This window comes from Hemiscyllium ocellatum, chromosome 5, assembly GCF_020745735.1.
Source record: "Hemiscyllium ocellatum isolate sHemOce1 chromosome 5, sHemOce1.pat.X.cur, whole genome shotgun sequence".
Lineage (NCBI taxonomy): Eukaryota > Metazoa > Chordata > Chondrichthyes > Orectolobiformes > Hemiscylliidae > Hemiscyllium > Hemiscyllium ocellatum.
The window spans coordinates 22,500,269-22,522,464 of NC_083405.1; the positions used below are offsets into that span (position 1 = coordinate 22,500,269).

Here is a 22,196-nt window from a genome sequence, read left to right on the forward strand (position 1 = left end):
GTCCTGGCACTCTACACTGATATCAGGTGTCATTTTACTACTGTATGTTTAATACAAATGTACTTTTAGAATATCTAGCATTTGTAAAAGAAATCCCTGGAAAATCTCAACTGATCAAGTAGCATCAAGGTGGGTAGAAATAGTCATGACTGCCTAATTTCTACTGATGTTACCAGATCTGCTAAGTGTTTCCAGTTTTTAGAGGGTCGGTTAGTTCAGTTGGCTGAGCGGCCTGTTTGTGATGCAGAGCGATGCCAACAGGGAGAGTCCAATCCCCACAATGATTGAAGTTACCATGAAGGATTCTCCTTCTCAATATCTCAAACCACCACCAGTTGTCTCTGACGGGAGAATAGCCCTCTGATCCAGTAGGATTGTAGTGACTTTACTTTCACCTTTTACAGTTCTACAAAGGTTAAACACCCTAAATTGACTCTTTTTCATGTCTGATCCCAGACTGAGTGCCTGCTGTTAGAGTAACTATGTATAGAAGTCAAACACAGTCAACTCCTCTTCATCTGACATTTACAAGTGTACATTTTCCAATCGAGCTGAGTAGAAAGCAGTAGTGGAGTTGCAGTCCTGACTTCGTTTTTCAGGAAGAGCAACTGATGATTGGTGTTGAGGTTGGTACTTGGTGCCATTTAAAATGCTGACTGAATAATGAGCTGTGAGTGCACCCAGGTTTACAAACTTGGTCCCCTTTTTTTTTGCAAAAGTATCACTGCAGTTGCTTTGTTTAATCCTGAGAAGTCATACTTGAGTCTTTCTGAGTAGGTTACGTATAGTGTAATATGGATTTATTGCTAGTGAAAGGGCTTATTTAACCAAATTAGACTAAAGTAACACTGAAATTGATTGCATTTATGTGACAAAAGGAAGATAGTGTTAAAATGCTTTTCTATATTTTCTGCAAATTAATCTTATAACTTTTGTTTATATTTCAGAATTTAAATGAATATGTAACTGCATTAATAGCACTGAAACAAAAAATCATTGACACTGAGTAAGTATAACGGTCAGTTTTGTTATCAATTAATGAATTTTGCTGTGACTTTGTTCTCAGAAAATCTTAAAGATTCTTTAATATCCTGTCAAATTTCAAATGTTTGTCTCCACATTTACAATTTTGTGACCTGCACCATGTCAGACAGTTATTAGCCCTGATCAAATATGACTGCAATCATAGTAAACTATTGTGCATCCTGCTTGATGGTCTGTTGGCTTTGACCGGGTTGACTATCCCATTCTCTTCCAATGCCTTTCATTTGTTGCTCACCTTTTTGATTCCACTTTTTTCAAGTAAAAAATGAGGTCTGCAGATGCTGGAGATCACAGCTGCAAATGTGTTGCTGGTCAAAGCACAGCAGGCCAGGCAGCATCTCAGGAATAGAGAATTCGACGTTTCGAGCATAAGCCCTTCAATCCATTCATAGCCAGAGAAATGTTCTGCAGCTTCTCTTCTAACTCCCACACCATTGCATATTGAAAGTCCTAAGGATCTATCCTTATCACCCCTCCTGTTTCTTATCTAAACACTACCTCATTAACCTCAATTCAAATAAAAATTAGGTTTCATGTCTATGTTGATGGCATCTAAATTGCTACCACTTCTCTTGATCACTTCCCTCTCTTTGAATTGTCACACTGCTTGTGAATATCCAGTTACTAGATGAGCAGAGATTTCCTGCTAAAAATGAGGGGCAACTGAAGTCATTGTTGTCTTCATCACAGATTTGTTTCCCAACCTGCTACTCATCTTTGTCCTTAGCAACAATCTAAGGCTGAAACAGTGTAGGATCATTTGACATATTTGACACAGAGATGAACTGCAGAGTATATGCAACAGATCATCAAGAGCTCCTACTTCACCTCTGTTTGTAACATATGACTATCCTTGACTCATCGGCTGGTACCCTTGCCATGTCTTTATTATCTCTGCATGTAACTATTTAAGCACACTTCTGGTGACTATCCCTTTTTCATTCTGCATCAACGTGAAGTACTGTAAGACTGTATCAAACATGGGCTGTTCACCCCATTAACCTACATTGACTTTTAATCTTGTAGTGTCTCAATTTAAAAATTCTGATCATTGAACTTTTGTAGTTTTTGCCTTTGTTGCATTTCTGATTTTACTTAGTCCATCATGCGTGGTCACAGTTTTGATTGTCAAGTATTTAAATTCTGTAATTCCCTCCCTGAAACTCTCCACCTTACTTTCATCTTTCAGAATTCTCCTTGTCCAAGCTTTTGGCCATTTGGCCCAATATCTGTTTTAGATTAGATTAGATTACTTACAGTGTGGAAACAGGCCCTTCGGCCCAACAAGTCCACACCAACCCGCCGAAGCGCAACCCACCCATACCCCTACGTTTACCCCTTACCTAACACTACGGGCAATTTAGCATGGCCAATTCACCTGACCCGCACATCTTTGGACTGTGGGAGGAAACCGGAGCACCCTGAGGAAGCCCACGCAGACACAGGGAGAACGTGCAAACTCCACACAGTCAGTCACCTGAGTCGGGAATTGAACCCGGGTCTCAGGCGCTGAGAGGCAGCAGTGCTAACCACTGTGCCACCGTGCCGCCCACAATCTCTTTGTGATTCTGTCTTATTATAATGTGAACATTTCTGTGAAACATCCTTGTATATTTCACTAGATTAAATATTACATATAAATACAAATGTTGTTGATCGACTGGTGGAAATATTTTTGGTAACATTGCGATGTTGCTTTTCTCTTTTCAGCCACGTTCTGACAGAATACCAGAAAAAATGTGATGATATCCTTTATTCATACAAGATAACCATACTAGTAGTGGTACTCTTTGATTTATAAAATTATTTCAGAAATTTGAATTCCTGTTTTCTATTGCCTCTCTCTTAAAACTTGATGCGTAATAGGATTTATTGTTTAATTGTCAGTCTCATTTAAAGATATAAAAGAGAACTAAGGGGCAACTTTTTCACGCAGAGGTTGGTACGTGTATGGAATGAGCTGCCAGAGGAAGTGGTGGAAGCTGGTACAATTGCAACATTTAAGAGAGATTTGGATGGGTACATGAATAGGAAAGGTTTGGAAGGAGATGGGCCAAGTGCTGGCAGGTGAGACTAGATTGGGTTGGGATATGTGGTCGGCATGGACGGGTTGGACCGAAAGGCAAAAGTGAGGACTGCAGATGCTGGAAACCAGAGTTTAGATCAGAGTGGTGCTGGAAAAGCACAGCAGGTCAGGCAGCATCCGAGGAGCAGGAAAATCGACATTTCGGGCAAAAGCCCTTCATCAGGAATAGAGGCAGAAAGCCTCCAGGGTGGAGAGAGAAATTATTTGGGTTGCGCCGAAGGGTCTGTTTCCATGCTGTACATCTCTATGACTCTGTATGATATTCTCGGACAAAGCAGAGAGGAAAATCAGGTTGAATAGAGTGTGAAAGGCATACTTCAAATGGGCCTCCCTCGGTTTAATCTTCTGGGTTTTTTAATTTGCTATTTAATTATCTAGCTTCCCTTAAATGATCGATGCTATCTCCTCAACTCACAAAAGTCCCTGTTTCATCTTTCTGATTAAAGAAGCTTCTCCTAACTATTAGAGTTTGAGGAGCGAAGGGTAAGCATAATATCATATTTGAACCTTTAAATGCTGAAACTCCACTGTGGCAGCTTTGGCAAAATAATTTATCATGTATAGAAATAAAATTTGGAGATTTGGGAACGGATGGATATAATTTATTGTCTCTTAAGTTTTGAAATGTCGATAGACAATTCACAAGTATACTTTGTCAGTTGTGATGTATCTCTTTGATCAACCTGATGATCTATAGCAGTTGATGAGTTGCTGTCTTCTGACCACAACAGAATCACAGAAAACATAAACCGCAGAGTATGCTCTGAGCTATCGGAGACTGCTATTTCCCTTAGTACAATTCGCTTTTAAAGTTGCTCTCAACATATTTCTAGTTACATTGAGTTGGCAGCTTTTAGGATCATCTTCAAAGTAGCAGACTTGGATTTTTCTTTTACAGAGGGACATTGGAATCCTTGACAGAAATTGGGATTCAGGGTACTTCCTCAAAAGCAAATATATTTTAGTCAAGGGCAAGTGGAAGTAAGTGAATACCTTCCAGAGCTGGTGCCAAAGGTGAAATGGTAGCTTCCTAGAGAGAGTGATTGTTTTTCTTCCCTTGACTGTGAATGAATGTAATTAATTGTATGAGCAATAACAAGCTAGGGCCTCATTTTGTATTTTTGATCACTGGAACTATCCAGTTATTTGTCATTTTCCACTCCCCATGTTTTTCCTTTGGAATTTTTCAGATTCTAATTCAACAGTGTGTTCTTTTAGTGTAGCATTCTCACTTGCTATGGTAGTATAACAAATAAAAATAACTTTTTTGAAGAATTGAGGGAGTTTTGGAAAAAATAGAGACTGTAGTTTCCACTGAAATGCTCTCTTTGTTTTGTCTGGCGAACATCATGTGCAATTTGCATTCACTGTGGTTATGAAATCTTTGTGCTGCTTTGAAGATTTTGTGCTGGGAAAGCAGCCTGCCCACTATATTAGTCGCACCCCTGGGTAAATTAGTCACTACTCAATTGAATTTAAGTAATTTAGTATTGGATTGTTTGGAAATGATGGATTTACATTATAATCAAAATGGTATTTTCATTGAATCTTATTTTCATAATCAAATTTAACCAAATTGCCACATTTGAAGAAAACCTTTTAAAGCAAATTATGAAAAATATAAAATGCTGTCCAGTTACATTGATTCATGGCAGATTGCGTTTGCGTGAGAACTTATTTGGCCCAGGGTGGGGAGGGGGGGGGGGGGGGGGGGGGGAGAGCGGTGTTAGTGGGTGGGTGGGTAATGGCATGAAGTCTCCGTGTAAAATGTCTTAAATTTTGGATGTGATGCGTGCCCACGGTTGCAACCTTATCTCTATTTCACTTTCAACTACATTGCCAGCACAATATTCACAAATTGTTGAAAATCATGTTAAAAATAGTACAAAATAATTCCAACTTGTCAATCTTTGTGATATGTCAAATAATTCATGAGAAGGAGATCATCTAATAAAATACCGCAGCACATTGTTCACTGATTTTAGCATTCATCAGCTTCTTTCCAAGCAAGTTACTGTTTGAAAGATTTGCCCTTGTTTTCCTTAATGAATTATTACAGCTTCAAAAAACAGAAAGGTGAGACAACATGTTATTTTTCAGTTCTTGTTTAATGTGATGTTGCATAGTTAAGAGGGTTGATTTCCAGTTTTGTTTTCTGCCTGATGTAATTATCATGAATAATTTTTTAAGCATTTCTGTTCATTCATCTATTGTAGTTCATAGACAAAATAAACTTTTGTTGACCTCCCAACAATTATGTCTCAATCAACAAACTGAGACCTTATCATTAGTGCAAGCATTTCTTTATTTGAATTCTGAAAGGAAATGGAATTACAAGGAATTATTACTTGCCTGTATCAATTTCATTATTTTTAATTTCATGAAATAAAATCAAATAAGTAATCCCCTGACCTGAGGATTGAGAAACTTATTATAGGAAGATCATATTACTTAAAGAGAAAAGTCTTTGCCAGATTTTATGTTCCTCTTCCATTTCTGCAGATGTTGGCTGTTCTTGGTAATTCTTTGTTTGTTGGTGCATTTCACTGTCTAATCCAAGTAGTTTGTAATTGATGAATGAAACTGTACAGAAAATATTGGATTGGCAGGATCTTGATCAGATGGGCCAGTGGGCTGAGAAGTGGCAGATGGAGTTTAAGTCAGATAAATGTGAGGTGCTGCATTTTGGGAAAGCAAATCTTAGCAAGACTTGTACACTTAATGGTAAGGTCCTAGGGAGTATTGCTGAACAAAGAGACCTTGGAGTGCAGGTTGATGTCTCCTTGAAAGTGGAGTCGCAGGTAGATAGGATAGTGAAGAAGGAGTTTGGTATGCTTTCCTTTATTGGTCAGAGTATTGAGTACAGGAGTTGGGAGGTCATGTTGCGGCTGTACAGGACATTGGTTAGGCCGTTGTTGGAATATTGTGTGCACTTCTGGTCTCCTTCCTATCAGAAAGATGTTGTGAAACTTGAAAGGGCTCAGAAAATATTTACAAGGATGTTGCCAGGGTTGGAGGATTTGAGCTATGGGGAGAGGCTGAACAGGCTGGGGCTGTTTTCTCTGGAGCATCGGAGGCTGATGGGTGACCTTATAGAAGTTTGCAAAATTGAGGGGCATGCACAGGATAAATAAACAAGGTCTTTTCCCTAGGGTGGGGGAGTCCAGAACTAGAGGGGGAAGATATAAGAGACCTAAAGGACAACTTTTTCACACAGAGGGTGGTGCGTGTATGGACTGAGCTCCCAAAGGAAGAGGTGGAGGTTGGTACAATTGCAACATTTAAAAGGCATTTGGATAGGTTTATGAATAGGAAGGGTTTGGAGCGATGAGGGCCAGGTGCTGGCAGGTGAGACTAGATTGGGTTGGGATATCTGGTCGGCATGGACGGGTTGGACCGAAGGGTCTGTTTCCATGCTGTACATTTCTCTGATTCTGACTGAGTCTTTGACAGTGAGTAATTTAATCACAGAATCTGATTGATCATTCCTCCACCCTGAGTAATTTACTCATTCCATCCTTTGGGGATCACTGAATACATAACAGGAGTGAGAATTTCTCTGATCTTCACATCCCCATGTATAATTCAGTTATACCCATTTTAACTCTATTCAACTAACACAGAAGGGTAAAAGAACTTGAAAAATAGGAACAGAAAAAACTCCAATCTGCCAGCATTCACGTAGAGAGACCAGCAGTGTTCATGTTTCAGGTCTGCAACCTTTTAATTCAGAATATCTAACTTTTTTTTCTACATGGATTCTCCTGATTGGTTGTGTTTTGCAGCATTTTTTAAAATTTTCAAACATCTGCAGTATTGTGCTTTTTAAAAGGAACTTCAGTATTGTTCCATTCAACATAGCCTTGCATTCAATTTGGCGTATTACGATTGATGGTAGTTAATCACAGTCCTACTAGTGTTGCAGCTTCTTTTTCATTCAGTCTCGTTTCACCCCATTCTCATCTCATCTCATGTTTCCATCTAAATGTTGCTTTTTTTTAATGTTACTACTTGACTGCAGGGATTGTAAAACGCTTCGAGATCAACTGGATGAGTTGTTGCAGAAATTTGCACCTCTGGAAAAATGCAAGGAAGAGATGGATGCCATGAGGGTGGAACTAGAAGAAAAGCGGGTAATACAGTCTTAGACATAATGACCTCTTGACAATAAAATAGAAATGTCCAGTGACACTTTTTCCCTGAAGTACCTGCCAATGACTCAATCTTATTGGGTTTTTTTATTTATATTAGATGTAGAGAGAGAGATCTAGATATAGAGATATATATATATATATATATATATATACATATAGAGAGAGAGAGATAGATGTAGGTAGATATATATATAGAGATATTAAATGTATATGAGATGTTTGAGAGATTGTTATTTTGAGATTATATTTACCCTTATTTTAATGCTTTTAACTTGTCCATAAAAGAAAACCAAATCTCATTTAATAGAAAATGAAATTGAAATCTATTTTTCATCAGAGACTGTGTCCATTTTTCCCCCACTTAAGAAACAAAACACTTTGAGATGTCATTGTTGGTTTTCTTTGTAGAGTTCCATCAAGATGTACCAACAGACCCATTTAGAGTTCAATGAATTGCAGCAAGAACAGGCAAGAAATGATGCTGCGTAAGTGCAGAGTTTTATCGTTGTTAATGTGGTTTTGTTTTGGTGCTTGCCTGATTTTTTTTATTTGATTTTTTTTTTCTTAATCTTGCACTTTAGGAAGAAGAAGTTGGAAAGTCGGGTAAAAAGACTAGAAGGTAACTAACCATAAAATGCATGATTCTCTTTTTCAAGTGTATTTGTTTGCTTTCTGGCACTTTGTGTACTTAGGAACCATATGATACGATAATCTAATGGCTGAAGTTGCAAACATTGTAGGATGTTGGCTACGTTTCAAATCTTGTACTTTGCCATGTAATACTCCATTATATTGATAAAAACTCACTGCAAACCTCTTTCGAAAGCTTATTTTGGATGAGAATCATATCCAAAATCTGGAGGCCCAGTGCTACTTTGACTATGATACAAATCAACACCTTCCTTCATGGCAGCGCAGTATTCCTTTCGAGAAAGGACCCTCTTGCATGCGTCAGAAGCCTTTAAATTAACGCTACTCTGATGTCACATAGCCAACCAAATTTAAACCATCCAGGCCCAGACAATGTATTCCTCCATCAATGTGCTTTCGACAGGCAAAGAGATGCAAGGTGGGCCCTCCACTAATGTTCCTTAAAAGACTAGAAATCCATATTATAGGTAGTTATTTTTAAGAACTTTTGCCATTTCAAAGTGTTTGGAAGTCTTGTGAAATGTTTTGGACGATATTATGTGAATTCATGGAGGTCCAAGAAAATGTTACACTGTGACAGGGAGAACATTGGGCTTAGTGACCTGTCCACACAGATACACTGATGGATCTGCAGCATGACAAGAAGATAGAGCAGAAGCTGGCCAACTTGGACATGAGAAGAGGTTATCCGGTAGGCTAACTGATACTCTGCCCTGCTCCATTCTTTTGAGTGCCATTGTATTCTGGATTACTTGGCTGCACACTGCAATTGGGCAAAGATGTCCAATTTACTCACTGTCCCCCTTCAACTAGAACCAAAGCAGGGAGATTATGAATCCCAAACCTGACCCTCAAATAAATGAAGCCAATGAAGTTTTAGTCTGTAGTTTAATAAAAAGATAGCATCCATTTGCAGCTGGAATCCTTTTTGAAAATGCTGCGACCGCACCCCCCCCCCCCAAGTCAGAGAGCAAAGGAGACCATCGTTGATTGTTGAAATGTAAGTGCTCAAAGCAGAAATCATTGCTTCTTGTTTGAGCTGCTGGTGTTTTACAACTCTCTGAGCATTTCAAGCGAATATTATTGTTTTACTAAATAGAACAATGTGTCAACAAAAACATTCTTATGGCTTACTGCAAGTATGAATACTACTTGGGATTTCTCATTTGACTATCTGATTATAAACTTTGTCCTTTTCTTTCTAATGAAGAAACAACAGCAAAACAAAATGCAGAAATAAAGCAATTGAAAAGAGAGAAGACCACATTAGAAAGAAATCTGAAGAAAACTCAGGTATAATTCACATAATTTTAGATTCCAGAAAAGTAGAGCCTATTTTAAGAAATTTCACTGCCAGTGAAGAGTTTTACTCATTGATTTAAGACACAAAATAAGAGGGGGAGCTGAGAGTATTGTGTGCCCCAGCAACTGGGAGTCCTTAAAAGGAGCACATTTTTTAGAGGAAAATCCTTTGCAGACAGAATCCACATGGAGACTGACACAAAATAGTTATTGGGAATAAATTGAGTTAATCATCTAATTAATGACAAACTATTGGTATCCATCTTTTGGACTAATAAATGGGCATCAAATATATTTTGGGAATGAAAATAATTTTTTTGGAATAGCAATAATTCATGCAAGGAACTCCTTCATTTTATAATCTCACTAAAATGTTGTTTGATTTTTAAAGTTTTGAGAAAGCTCGGTCATCCCTATTTTCTATTGTTCTACTCATTGAAGTTACAACAGAGTACTTGCTTTCTTGCACTCTGTGGAGTGACCTTGAGATTTTCTCTGGAGCAGAACTGAAATCAGATCCTGAATGTTTGCATCCCAGCTGCTTTGAGCAGTTCCTATCTGGATGATGCATTATATCTCGGCGTCAAATCTACATGTTCAGATGTATTTTTATAAATCCATGGCACAATCTAAAGAAACAGCAGGGAAGGAAGTTCTCGTGTTACTTTGGCCCTGTTTATTTGGATCTCAGCCAACATTTTCAGACAGCACCTCCTTTATCTTGTTGCTGTCTCTGGGTCCATAGAGTGCAAAAGTTGTTTTCACAATTTGTCGATATCACAACTGTGAATATAGACGACTTCGGGACGGCTTCCTTGATAATGTGTGCTCTTAACCCCCCCTTACGCTGCATTGCCAGATGCAGAAGTATTTTTTTTCTAGTTGGAGAAAGTGGACAAGTGTCTGGGGAACATGAGTAAGAACAATCATTTGTATCATAAAGTTTCAATAGTAAGGCAGAAGAATGCGCAATAATCTAAAGTGGAATAGCTAAATTAAAAGAGGAATAATTAAAATGGGAAGGAAAAGGTTCTAACTAAACGTAGTGGATCCAAAGCTAGGGCTCTTTGATTGATAAAGGGAGAGAGATAATATGATGAAACAAGAAGAAGATGCTTGATAGATACCAGATAAGGACTTCAAGTAAGAATTTAATTGAATACTGTAGATTGGGAAAGGAAATGAAGAGAAAAATAAGACTAGCAAAAATAGAATTTGAGGATAGGATAGCAGTCAACATAAAAGTGAACCAAAAAATCATCTAACGACATGTAAACAATAAGTGATTAGAAGTGAATGCTTTGACTGGCAAAAGGCACTCCACAAGGCTGTAATTCTTATTGAGTACTTTGTATCAGTGTTTTCTAAGAAGGTGGAATCTGATAAACAATGGTAGCCGTGACAAAAGGAGAGGTAACAACAGACTTGTGAATTAAAGGTTGGGAGTGAAGTTCCACAGGATTTAGTGTTAGGACTTTGCTTTTTCACATACAATTAATATATGCATAAATGATTTGGATATTGATTTCAAAATTTGCATGTCATGTAAAAAAAACAGTGCAGAACCTCAAAAGTATGTCCAAGCTAGGAGCAGAAGCAGCCCTTGCGATCCCTTGAACCTACTCTGCCATTCAGTAATGGCTGGTTTAATCACTCCGCATTTCTGCCTAATTCTAATACCCTTTCAACCCCTTGATTATCAGAAATGTATCTCTCTCTGCTTTATAAATATTCAAAGATTGTGTCCCCACTACCTTTTGAGAGAGACAATTGCAAAGACTCTCATCACTCTAGCAACTACAGGCTAATTAGTTTAACATCATGTGGGTAACAATCAGGGAGATAAAGTTGACAGATGCTTGGAGAGGTTTAGTTAACTAAGGAGTGCATGCGTGGATTTACAAAAGGCATATCACATTTGCCTAATCTCACTGAAATTGTTTAAAAAGTCATAGCGGTTGATGAAGGGACTGCAATGGATGTTGTCTGCATGCATTTAAGGAAGCATTTAACAAAGTACAATGCAGAATGTTGATGAACAAAATTGTGGCTTATGGAATAGGAGTTCAGTGTCAACTTAAACTGGCTTAAGAGCAGTACACAGTAAGGTCATGCAAGATGGTTGTTTTTCAGAGTGGGTGATTGTACAGAGTTATGCTGTCCAAGTGTCAGTACTGGGAGCACTGCTGTTTTGATACACAGGAATGACTTGGGGAGTTAAGTATTGAAATACTAAATTTCAAGTTTTGCCATGAATATCAAACTATGAAGAGTGGCAAACAGTTGGGAAAATACTAATCAAATGCGGTAGGACATAGGTCAGTAGAATGGGCAAACAGGTAGCAGATGGAATTTAATACAAATATTGTGAGATAATGCTTTCTGACAGAAGGGATAGAGAAGGAGCATACTTTTAATGGCATAAATTTAAAGAGAGCAAGAACAGAGGAACAGGCAGGGGATGCGATGGTCATGCATGTAAGCAGAACTTTGAAGGTAGCAGAATGTATCTAGAGTATGTTTGTTAAAGTATATGTGATTGAGGGATTTGCAAATAGATACATTGAGTTCAAAAACTGGAAATAATGCTGAACTTTTGAAGCTCTGGTTAGGCAGACCACAACACGAGTATTGATCCAGGCTGGTCACCACTGATGAGGAAGGATGTCTGTATCCTTGAGAAGCTGCAGAAGAGATTTAGCACAATCTTTCCAGGAAGGGAGTATTTAACCGGAAGATTAGATTGGCAAAGATAGGATTATTCACCATGGAAAAAAAGGCATTGAAGAGAGATTTAATAGACTATATACAAATTTATGACCAATTTGGATAAAGTAGACAAAGCAAAACTGTTCTCAAAAGCTTATACACAGGGATAGGAATGTTGCTTTGAGATTTGGATAAGAACTACAGGAGAAAAGTACAGAAGAGCACTTTTGTACAGAAAGTGGTAATGGCCTGAAACTTCTTTCCCATGAGGGTGGTGGAAGCAGATCAATGATTTGAAAAGGATGTTGGGTGGTCCTTGAAAACAACAAACTGGCAAGACTCTGGGATATTGTTGAGGTATGGGACTGACTGGATTGTTTCATGGAGAGCTGGCTTGATAGGCCAAATGGCTTCTTTCTATGCCATAAATGACAGAAACTGTGATTTGAAATCCAATTCATTGGCTGTGAAACAAATTGAAACATCTTAGTCACAAAACACATCACATAAATGTAAATTGTATGATTTGTATGGTTTTTTTCACTCTAAAGTAGAGAACAATGCTAAATCCCACATATCCAGGAAGGGTGAGAGAGATCGGCATCTAGGGCAGGAATCTTTTATGGATATACCCATTTCAAGCAGGTATGCTGTTTTGAAAAATGTAGTGGGTGATGGATTCTCAGGGGAACGTAGCACAAACAGCCAAGTTTCTGGCATTGAGACTGGCTCTAATGCAACGAGGGGTACGTCGGCTTCCAAGGGATCAATTGTGTTAGGGGATTCTGTAGTCAGAGGTACAGACAGACGTTTCTGTGGCCAGCAGAGAAAAAGCAGATTGGTGTGTTGTTTCCCTGGTGCCAGGATCAAGGATGTCTCAGAGGGTGCAGAATGTTCTCACGGAGGAGAGGGGCCAGCAAGAGGTCATTGTCCACATTGGAACCAACGACATTGGAAGGGAAAAGGTTGAAACTCTGAAGGGAGATTACAGAGAGTTAGGCAGAACTTTAAAAAGGAGGTCCTAAAGAGTAGTAATATCTGAATTACTCCCAGTGCTACAACACACTGAGAGCAGGAATAGGAAGATAGAGCAGATGAATGCATGGCTGAGGAGCTGGTGTATGGGAGAAGGATTCACATTTTTGGATCATTGGAATCTCTTTTGGGGTAGATGTGACCTGTACAAGAAGGATGGATTGCACCTAAATTGGAAGGGGACTAACATACTGGCAGGGAAATTTGCTGGAAGTGTTTGGGAGGATTTAAGCTAGTAAGAGGGTGGGACCCAGGGAGATAGTGAGGAAAGAGATCGATCTGAGACGGGTACAGCTGAGAACAGAAGTGAGTCAAACAGTCAGGGCAGGCAGGGACAAGGTAGGACTAATAAATTAAACTGCATTTATTTCAATGCAAGGGGCCTAACAGGGAAGGCGGATGAACTCGGGGCATGGTTAGGAACATGGGATTGGGATATCATAGCAATTACAGAAATATGGCTCAGGGATGGGCAGGACTGGCAGCTTAATGTTCCAGGGTACAAATGCTACAGGAAGAATAGAAAGGGAGGCAAGAGAGGAGGAGGAGTGGTATTTTTGATAAGGGATAGCATTACAGCTGTGCTGTGGGACGATATTCCCAGAAAAATATCCAGGGAAGTTATTTGGGTGGAACTGAGAAATAAGAAAGGGGTGATCACCTTATTGGGATTGTATTATAGACCCCCCTAATAGTCAGAGGGAAATTGAGAAACAAACTTGTCAGGAGATCTCAGCTAACTGTAAGAATAATTGGGTTTTTGCTATAGCAAATTGTTGCTATAAATTCTGTGTTACGATCGAGCCCTCCACAATCACCTGATGAAGGAGTGTCGCTCCGAAAGCTAGTGTGCTTCCAATTAAACCTGTTGGACTATAACCTGGTGTTGTGTGATTTTTTTAACTTTGTACATCCCAGTCTAACGCCAGCATCTCCAAATCAATAATAGGGTAGTTATGGTTGGGGATTTTAACTTTCCAAACATCGACTGGGACTGCCATAGTGTTAAAAGGTTTAGATGGAGAGGAATTTCTTAAGTGTGTACAAGACAATTTTCTGATTGAGTATGTGGATATACCTACTAGAGAAGGTGCAAAATTTGACCTACTCTTGGGAAATAAGGCAGGGCAGGTGACTGAGGTGTCAGTGGGGGAGCACTTTGGGGCCAGCGACCACAATTCTATTCGTTTTAATATGGTGATGGAAAAGGATAGACCAGATCTAAAAGTTGAAGTTCTAAGTTGGAGAAAAGCCAATTTTGATGGTATTAGGCAAGAACTTTCGAAAGCTGATTGGAGGCAGATGTTCACAGGTAAAAGGACGGCTGGAAAATGGGGAAGCCTTCAGAAATGAGATAACAAGAATCCAGAGAAAGTATATTCCTGTCAGGGTGAAAGGTAAGGCTGGTAGGTATAGGGAATGTTGGATGACTAAAGAAATTGAGGGTTTGGTTAAGAAAAAGAAGGAAGCATATGTCAGGTATAGACAGGATAGATCGAGTGAATCCTTAGAAGAGTATAAAGAAAGTAGGAGTATACTAAAAGGGAAATCAAGAGGGCAAAACGGGGACATGAGATAGCTTTGGCAAATAGAATTAAGGAGAATCCAAAGGGTTTTTACAAATATATTAAGGACAAAAGGGTAACTAGGGAGAGAATAGGGCCCCTCAAAGATCAGCAAGGTGGCCTTTGTGTGGAGCTACAGAAAATGGGGGAGATACTAAATGAATATTTTTTTATCAATATTTACTGTGGAAAAGGATATGGAAGATATAGACTATAGGGAAATAAATGGTGACAGCTTGCAAAATGTCCAGATTCCAGAGGAAGAAGTGCTGGATATCTTGAGGGCAGAGCAATAGATGTGATCTATATGGACTTCAATAAGACGTTCGACAAGGTTCCCCATGGGAGACTGATTAGCAAGGTTAGATCTCATGGGATACAGGGAGAACTAGCCATTTGGATACAGAACTGGCTCAAAGGTAGAAGACAAGAGGGTGGTGGTGGAGGGTGTTTTTCAGACTGGAGGCCTGTGACCAGTGGAGTGCCACAAGGATCGGTGCTGGGCCCTCTATGTCATTTACATAAATGATTTGGATGCGAGCATAAGAGGTACAGTTAGTAAGTTTGCAGATGACACCAAAATTGGAGGTGTAGTGGACAGCGAAGGGGGTTACCTCAGATTACAACAGGATCTGGACCAGATGGGTCAATGAGCTGAGAAGTGGCAGATGGAGTCTAATTCAGATAAATGCGAGGTGCTGCATTTTGGGAAAACCAATCTTCCGAGGACTTATACACTTAATGGTAAGGTCCTAGTGAGTGTTGCTGAACAAAGAGACCTTGGAGTGCAGGTTGATAGCTCCTTGAAAGTGGAGTCGCAGGTAGATAGGATAATGAAGAAGGCATTTGGTATGCTTTCCTTTATTGTCAAGAGTATTGAGTACAGGAGTTGGGAGGTCATGTTGTGGCTGCACAGGACATTGGTTAGGCCACTGTTGGAATATTGCGTGCAATTCTGGTCTCCTTCCTGTCGGAAAAATGTTGTGAAACTTGAAAGGGTTCTGAAAAGGATGTTGCCAGGGTTGGAGGATCTGAGCAACAAGGAGAGGCTGAACAGGCTGAGGCTGTTTTCCCTGGAGCATCAGAGGCCGAGGGGTGACCTTAGATGTTTACAAAATTATGAGGGGCATGGATAGGATAAATAGGCAAGGTCTGTTCCCTGCGGTGGAGGAGTCCAGAACTAGAAGGCATAGGTTTAGGGTGAGAGGGGAAAGATATAAAAGAGACCTAAGGGGTAATTTTTTCACGCAGAGGATGGTACGTGTATGGAATGAGCTGCCAGAGGATGTGGTGGAGGCTGGTACAATTGCAACATTTAAGAGGCACCTGGATGGGTATATGAATAGGAAGGGTTTGGAGGGATATGGGCCGGGTCCTGGCAGGTGGGACTAGATTGGATTGGGATATCTGGTCGGCATGGACGGGTTGGACCGAAGGGTCTGTTTCCATGCTGTACATCTCTATGACTATGACTCTATATCCCCGTCTTCACTTTTTATCGTTTCTAAATCAGTCTTCATTGCACACTATCTTCTGCTGAATATTTTAAACATAAGTTTCCATTAGTATCAACTATGCTTCAAATCAAATGGCTCTTTATTTCAATTAGATGTCAGTGTTTGGGGTTTGAGAATGGAGAAACAAAAATTAGGACAAGCATGTTTTCTAACTAGAGGTTGTCATTATGAAAACACCTCTACCAATCAGAGTCCGCTTGCCAACCAAACAGCATTTTCTTCTCATACAGTATAAAATGTTTGGTTTTCCTTTATGTCAGTATTTCTTGGGAATTGTCCTGATGAGAACAAATCAAGAAACTTAGGCAAAATCTGATGTTTTACAGCAATTCTAAGCAACCGTTATGATTTTAAGTAAATGTAACATCAACAGACAGTAAGTTCACTTAATGAGTAATGCGTTAAAATACGGTTAGATCTGTGAATTTGCCGCTGGCAACAATATGCAGGAAGACAGGGAATAATGGGATGCCACAGCATTATTGTCATAAAGTCATACAGCAAAGAAACGGACCCTTCAGTCCAACCAGTCCATGCTGACCATAATCCCAAATTATACGAGTCCCGCTTGCCTGCTAACTCTTATCCCTCCAAATCTTTCCTACTTATGTATTTATCCAAAAATTATGCTAAGTTCTTGGCATTTCTAACTAAGTTTTAGGGCAGCTTCTTGGCATATAAAAGGTTAGTACTTCATTATTTTTGAGGTTGATAATTTTTTTTTCCAAATCAACAGGAAAAGTTGACACTTCAGCAGAAGAATGGTATAAAAGGTAAATTTCACACTTTTTATTGTGATGTCTTTTATTTACTATTTGTACCCAAGTGCATGTTTTTACAATTTATGTAATATGATATCTTCTAGTTCTGAAAGATGCACAGACACAGAATGTCCTGCAGGATGTTGCAACAAGAATTGACACAAGTAAGTAAATCAGCAACTCAGTAAATTTTGTGCACCTTTTAAATTTTCTGATTTTCTAATGAGCCTGTTCAGAGATGTTATTACATATCTCTGGAGCAGGTTGGACTTGAACCCCTGCCTCCTGGTTGAGGGGTAGGGACCCTACCAGTGAGCCACAAAAGGGTCCCTTTCTTTTGAATGGAGGTAGAGCCGAGATGCCAGTCACTGCCCCAATACCCCTCTGAGGGGGAGCATTTTTTAATGATGTCTCAGTAAATCTGCCTTTCTTGCATTGATGATCTGCATCTCTACTTATTTAAATGTTGAGATTTTCTTTTGAAGAAAGAAATTTCTGGGACAGATAAAGGATGTCCTAAGATGCATATAGCGTGAACTTGTTGATTATATTTAATTACATGTTGAGCATGCTATATCTTATCTGGATAATCAGGAAATATTTTAAATATTTTGATGCATCAGGTGATAATTGGAAAGTGATGAGGATGTGTATTTAAATGGATGTTTCACAAAAATCACGAAAAATATTTGAATTGAGGGTGTTGTTTTGGCTGCTCCCTTTATACCTCAGAAAAATGACTGACACATTTGGTTCATTTTAGAGAAGGAAATCATACCTAGTCTGGCCTATGTGTGACTCCAGATCCATAGAAATATGGTTGACTCTTAACTGCCCTCTGGGTAATAAAGCCAGCGAGGCCCTCATCCAACAGTGTTTTTTTTTAAAAAAAGTTATTGATGTGGATTTTTTTTTATTGTCTTTTTTCCAAAATACTTTAATTACCCAAATATATTAAAGAAACTCTGGAAGCTATCAGCAGGTGAATTAATAAATGTAGTCACTAAATCTAGAATTGAATGTTGACAATCCATAATGAACACTTTTATTAAATAACTATCTACTTCACTGTAGTGCTTACAGGAAGGAAACTTGTCATACTTACTTTTTGTCGTCTTTACATGATTCCACACCACAGCAAAGTGGTTGACACTTAAGTGCTCTTTGATGTGGCCTGGCAAGCCATTCAGGCATACCAAAGTGCTACACAAAAGTCATACCACATGGTCTGCAGTGGTTGAAGGAGACTGCTCATCACCACCTTCTTGAAGACTGCTACGGTAGACAACAAACGCTGGCCTGGATAGTGACACTGACATCCCTTGGGAAAAGAAATATATACATTGGAAACTGTCCACTGTTAGAATATTCTGCTAATTATTCTATCCTAATAGTGAATGTTCAGACAACCAGGTCCTTTAACTTTTTTCACTATGTACTATTGGCAGGAAAGATGCCCACATGAAGCAAACATTGAAAAAACTACACTAAATATTCATAAATGAATGCTTGATCTCCTCTTTCCCATTTTATAAGTCCAACTTGGTGACTATCTGTTTACTGTTGATTGTATCCATAGATAAAGTAAAAGTGTTACTCGAAGAAATATGGAAGTGTATTGAAAAGCCCAATGTACAAGAGAAGCCAAACAAGAGCCCAGGTACGGTGTATCTAATTTGGATTGTTTGACTCTGCTATTTAATGTAAAAGCAACAGTATGAACCTTTTAAAGAATGGTAACAACACAGAAAGAGACTATTTAGCCCCTCAAATCCACAGAGCTGTCTGGCAAGAGCAATCCAGCTAGACCCACTCTGTCACTCATTCTGTCTAAAACTGCACGCTATTGATGTTTATCCACTTCCCTTTTGAAAGCCACAATTGAATCTGCCATCACCACCCTCTCAATGCATTGCAAATCTGAAACACAATCAATATTAAAATTGTTTTCTCTTTGCCTTTCATCTTTTTTGTGTGTCTTTAAGTTCTTAACGTGTCCATCCAAGAGAGCAGTTTTTCTCTATCAGTTCTGTAAAGACCCTGAATAATTTTGAACATTTCCAGCTATCAAAACCATACTTCTCTTTAAGGAGAATGTCATCAGTGTCTCCTTGTAAACAATGACCTTCATCCCTGGAATATCCATATATATCTTGTCTTTTCCCCTCTGTACTCATGCATAAAATTCTGACTTTCATTGTTCCCGCAAGGAATAAGTTAGGGCAATGTACGAAAACCATCTCCTCTTTAATAGTAGCAGAATGTTCTGGTGTTGTTTTGTCTGTCATTCTTTAATTCCAACTTTTCCAAGACCTTTCCACTCGCAGCTAAATCCAGCAATCCATTCATTCTCATAGGATGAAATGCACTGATTGTGAAAATACTCCCAAGCACTCAAGAAAACTCTTTCCCCCTTTCTACAGTATTGCTTTCCCAGTTTGTATTAGGATACGTAAACAACTATCCACGCAACAATTTCCAAATGTTTCATTAAAAAGTCAGAAATAGAGATATTTGTTGATGATTGCACAATGTCCAGCACTACTTGTGGCTCAGATACTGAAGCAGTCCGTGCCCAAATGCATCAAGACTGGGACATTATGGAGGTTTGGGCTGACAAATGGAAAGTAACATCCATGCCAGACAGTTACCATCTCTAACTAGAGTGTATCTAAGCAGCATTGCTTTGCATCAAATGACTTCACCTTCTTCAGAGTTAACATTGACCAGAAACAATACTGAACTAGCTATTTAAGCATAGTGGCTACAGAGCAAGTCAGAGGCTAGGAATCTTGCAGCAAGTAACTCACCTCCCCAAACGCGTCCACCATCTACAAGGCATAAGTCAGGGATATAGTAGAATACTCACCATTTGCAGCTCTAATAACACTCAACAAGCTTGATACCATCCAGGACAAAGCAACCACTCGATCAGCACAATATACAAAACATTCATTTCCTCTAAGGTGGGAATATCACCACTTGCAGGTTCCCTTCCAAGCCACTCACCACCTAGACTTGGAAATGTATTGATGCCCTTCAGTGTCACTCAAAAACTTGGAACTCCCTACCTCATGGTATTGTGGGTCTACACACAGCACATGGACTGCGGTAATTCAAGAAAGCAGGTCACAGCTCCCTTCTCAAGGGCAGCTGGAAGAGGCAGTAAATGCTCACCCAGCCAGCGACATCCACATCTCATAAATTAATTAAAAGTTTCCCATATCAGTATTTGAAAATTCTTCCACCAATCTACAATTTCCGTCCAACTGTATTCCATCATATTTTCCACTTGTTTGCTGGCTTGGAGGATACAGTTATGTCTTGAATTCGCTACTGTTAAGCAAAAAGCTTAAATGCTAATTTTGCTCCGAATTCTTGAATTCTTATGACAGTGCATTTTTAAAAGGTAAAGCTCAGCTGTTTGAGTACGTTTAACGTTTTCTCCAATCTAACCTGGTATAGGCAAGAGAGGACCTTCGCAGAAGAAAACGAAGATGCTCAGAAGTAGTCTAAGTAACCCAAGTCACAGTAGTCCAATGGAAACATCAGAGCTGCCAACATCTTCACTCCCATGTCAATTGGAGTGCAACCAAGAAGAAAACAATTTCTCAAAGATGGACGAGAGTTTGGCTGATGAAGGACTGAAGAGCAATGGTGACAGTGCCTTCTATGATGACAAAACTATAGAGCTAACTCAACACAAAGATCCTACTGACAGTGCAAACACTTCAAGTAGTGATATTGATAGCGATGATGGTGATGATGATGAGCAAGATGCTTTAAGCCGGCAGCTGCAAGAAATACTTGATTGGACTGAACCTCTTCCTCCTCAACTGTCTCCATTGCCATGTTCTCCTTCATCTAAAAAGGCAGGTCTAAACAAAGTGTTAGTTATCATAGAAAACTTAATTTTATTGTTTTATCAAATATTTCATTAATATCTCATGGTTTTGCATCAATGCTGCTTTGGGTCATTGTGCTTCCAGGTTTCAGAACATTAGAGAACAGTAATAAATATTTCATTGTAGCTAACATAATTAACACCAAGGTTATTTGGATAAGACTGAGGTACAACAGGGAATTACCACTCGATTTGTTCTCTGTAATAGTCTGGAGAAAATGTAAAAGTGGTTGAGATAATGAATGATTAAGTACACTTGCACACTATCCTTATATTTTGATACCTTGCCTTAAATCCAGCTCAGGAAGGTGGGCTTAAGGTTTCCTTTTTTTTAAACCAGTTTTTGGTGACAATCAAACCAAGGAACAAGGTGACTTCCAAAACACAGTACTCATGGGAATTAAAGTGATAATTCCACAAGTAGAACCCAGTAAGTGAGTTGGATGGGAACAAATAATAATTCAGGAGAGTTGGAAGTGTTTCTTTTAAGACCAAGTTTATGCTGAAATTGATATTTAGGGAGCTTCACTGAATAATTGTTGGAACACTAGTATTGTTTTCTACGGTCAATGTAATATAAGCAATGTGTGACTTTATTTTTCACAAAAAAGCCATCAGAATAAAGTCCTACCCACGTAGAAAGGGCATTCAAACTCTAGTTTATTTGACTGATATTTTAAATCATAGTTAATCTATGTCTCAACTTCATTTATCCATCTTTGCTGTGCAATCTCTCTTGCCCTTACCTAACAACTCGAACAATCCTAGTCTTGTAGATTTTATTTAACAAAGTCCCCACTGTTTGGGAGGAATCAGTGTACATGTATTCCAGAGTGTAGATTGTTAGTTTCCTTCCTGCACCCACTAACCCACCAGTGCAACAGCTGAATTACGGTGAAGATATTTGAAATGATATTACAGAAAATTCCAGGAACACTGTTGTTTCAATGGCATCTAATCTTAAGACAGTGCAGCCAGAAAGGCTAAAACAGTGAAGAATATGGAATAGGCACTTGCATTATCAAAGAGAACCAAGGAGGACATCAAAGGAGATTCATCGGGATGTTGCCTTGGATGATACACTTGAGCTATAAAGGGAGGCTATTAAACTCTGGTTGTTTTCTTTGGAGCAGAGAAGGCTGAGGCAGGACCTGATTGAGGTTGTATGTGATTATGAGCGGCATGGACAGGGAAATTAGAAAGCAGCTCTTCCTTTAGTTGAAAGGTCAGTGACAAGTTGTTATAATTTTAAGATAAAAGACAGGATATTTTAGAGGGGGTTTCATGAAAACCCTTTTCACTCAAGAAGGTTGTGGGAATCTGGAATGCACTAGCTGGGAGGTTAGTTAAGGTGGGAAACCTCATAACCTTGAGAAAGTACTTGGAAGGCCACTTAAAATGTCATGGCATTCAAAGCGATTGGCCTGGTGCTAGAACCTGGTTCAAGTATAGATTTGGAGTAAGTTTC

General features: G+C 39.1%; 1 protein-coding gene across 1 annotated transcript in view; it reads left to right on the plus strand.

The window, feature by feature from the left end:
- Positions 1–22,196, plus strand: part of ice1 (KIAA0947-like (H. sapiens)) — a 75,783-nt gene that overhangs the window by 17,918 nt on the left and 35,669 nt on the right. The window contains exons 3-13 of the mRNA XM_060824576.1: positions 948–1,006; positions 2,755–2,789; positions 5,188–5,206; positions 7,152–7,263; positions 7,693–7,769; positions 7,866–7,903; positions 9,146–9,228; positions 16,800–16,836; positions 16,929–16,988; positions 18,404–18,484; positions 20,290–20,696. Coding sequence (XP_060680559.1) covers positions 7,228–7,263; positions 7,693–7,769; positions 7,866–7,903; positions 9,146–9,228; positions 16,800–16,836; positions 16,929–16,988; positions 18,404–18,484; positions 20,290–20,696 — 819 coding nt within the window. The 5' untranslated portion in view covers positions 948–1,006; positions 2,755–2,789; positions 5,188–5,206; positions 7,152–7,227. The remainder of the gene's footprint in view (positions 1–947; positions 1,007–2,754; positions 2,790–5,187; positions 5,207–7,151; positions 7,264–7,692; positions 7,770–7,865; positions 7,904–9,145; positions 9,229–16,799; positions 16,837–16,928; positions 16,989–18,403; positions 18,485–20,289; positions 20,697–22,196) is intronic.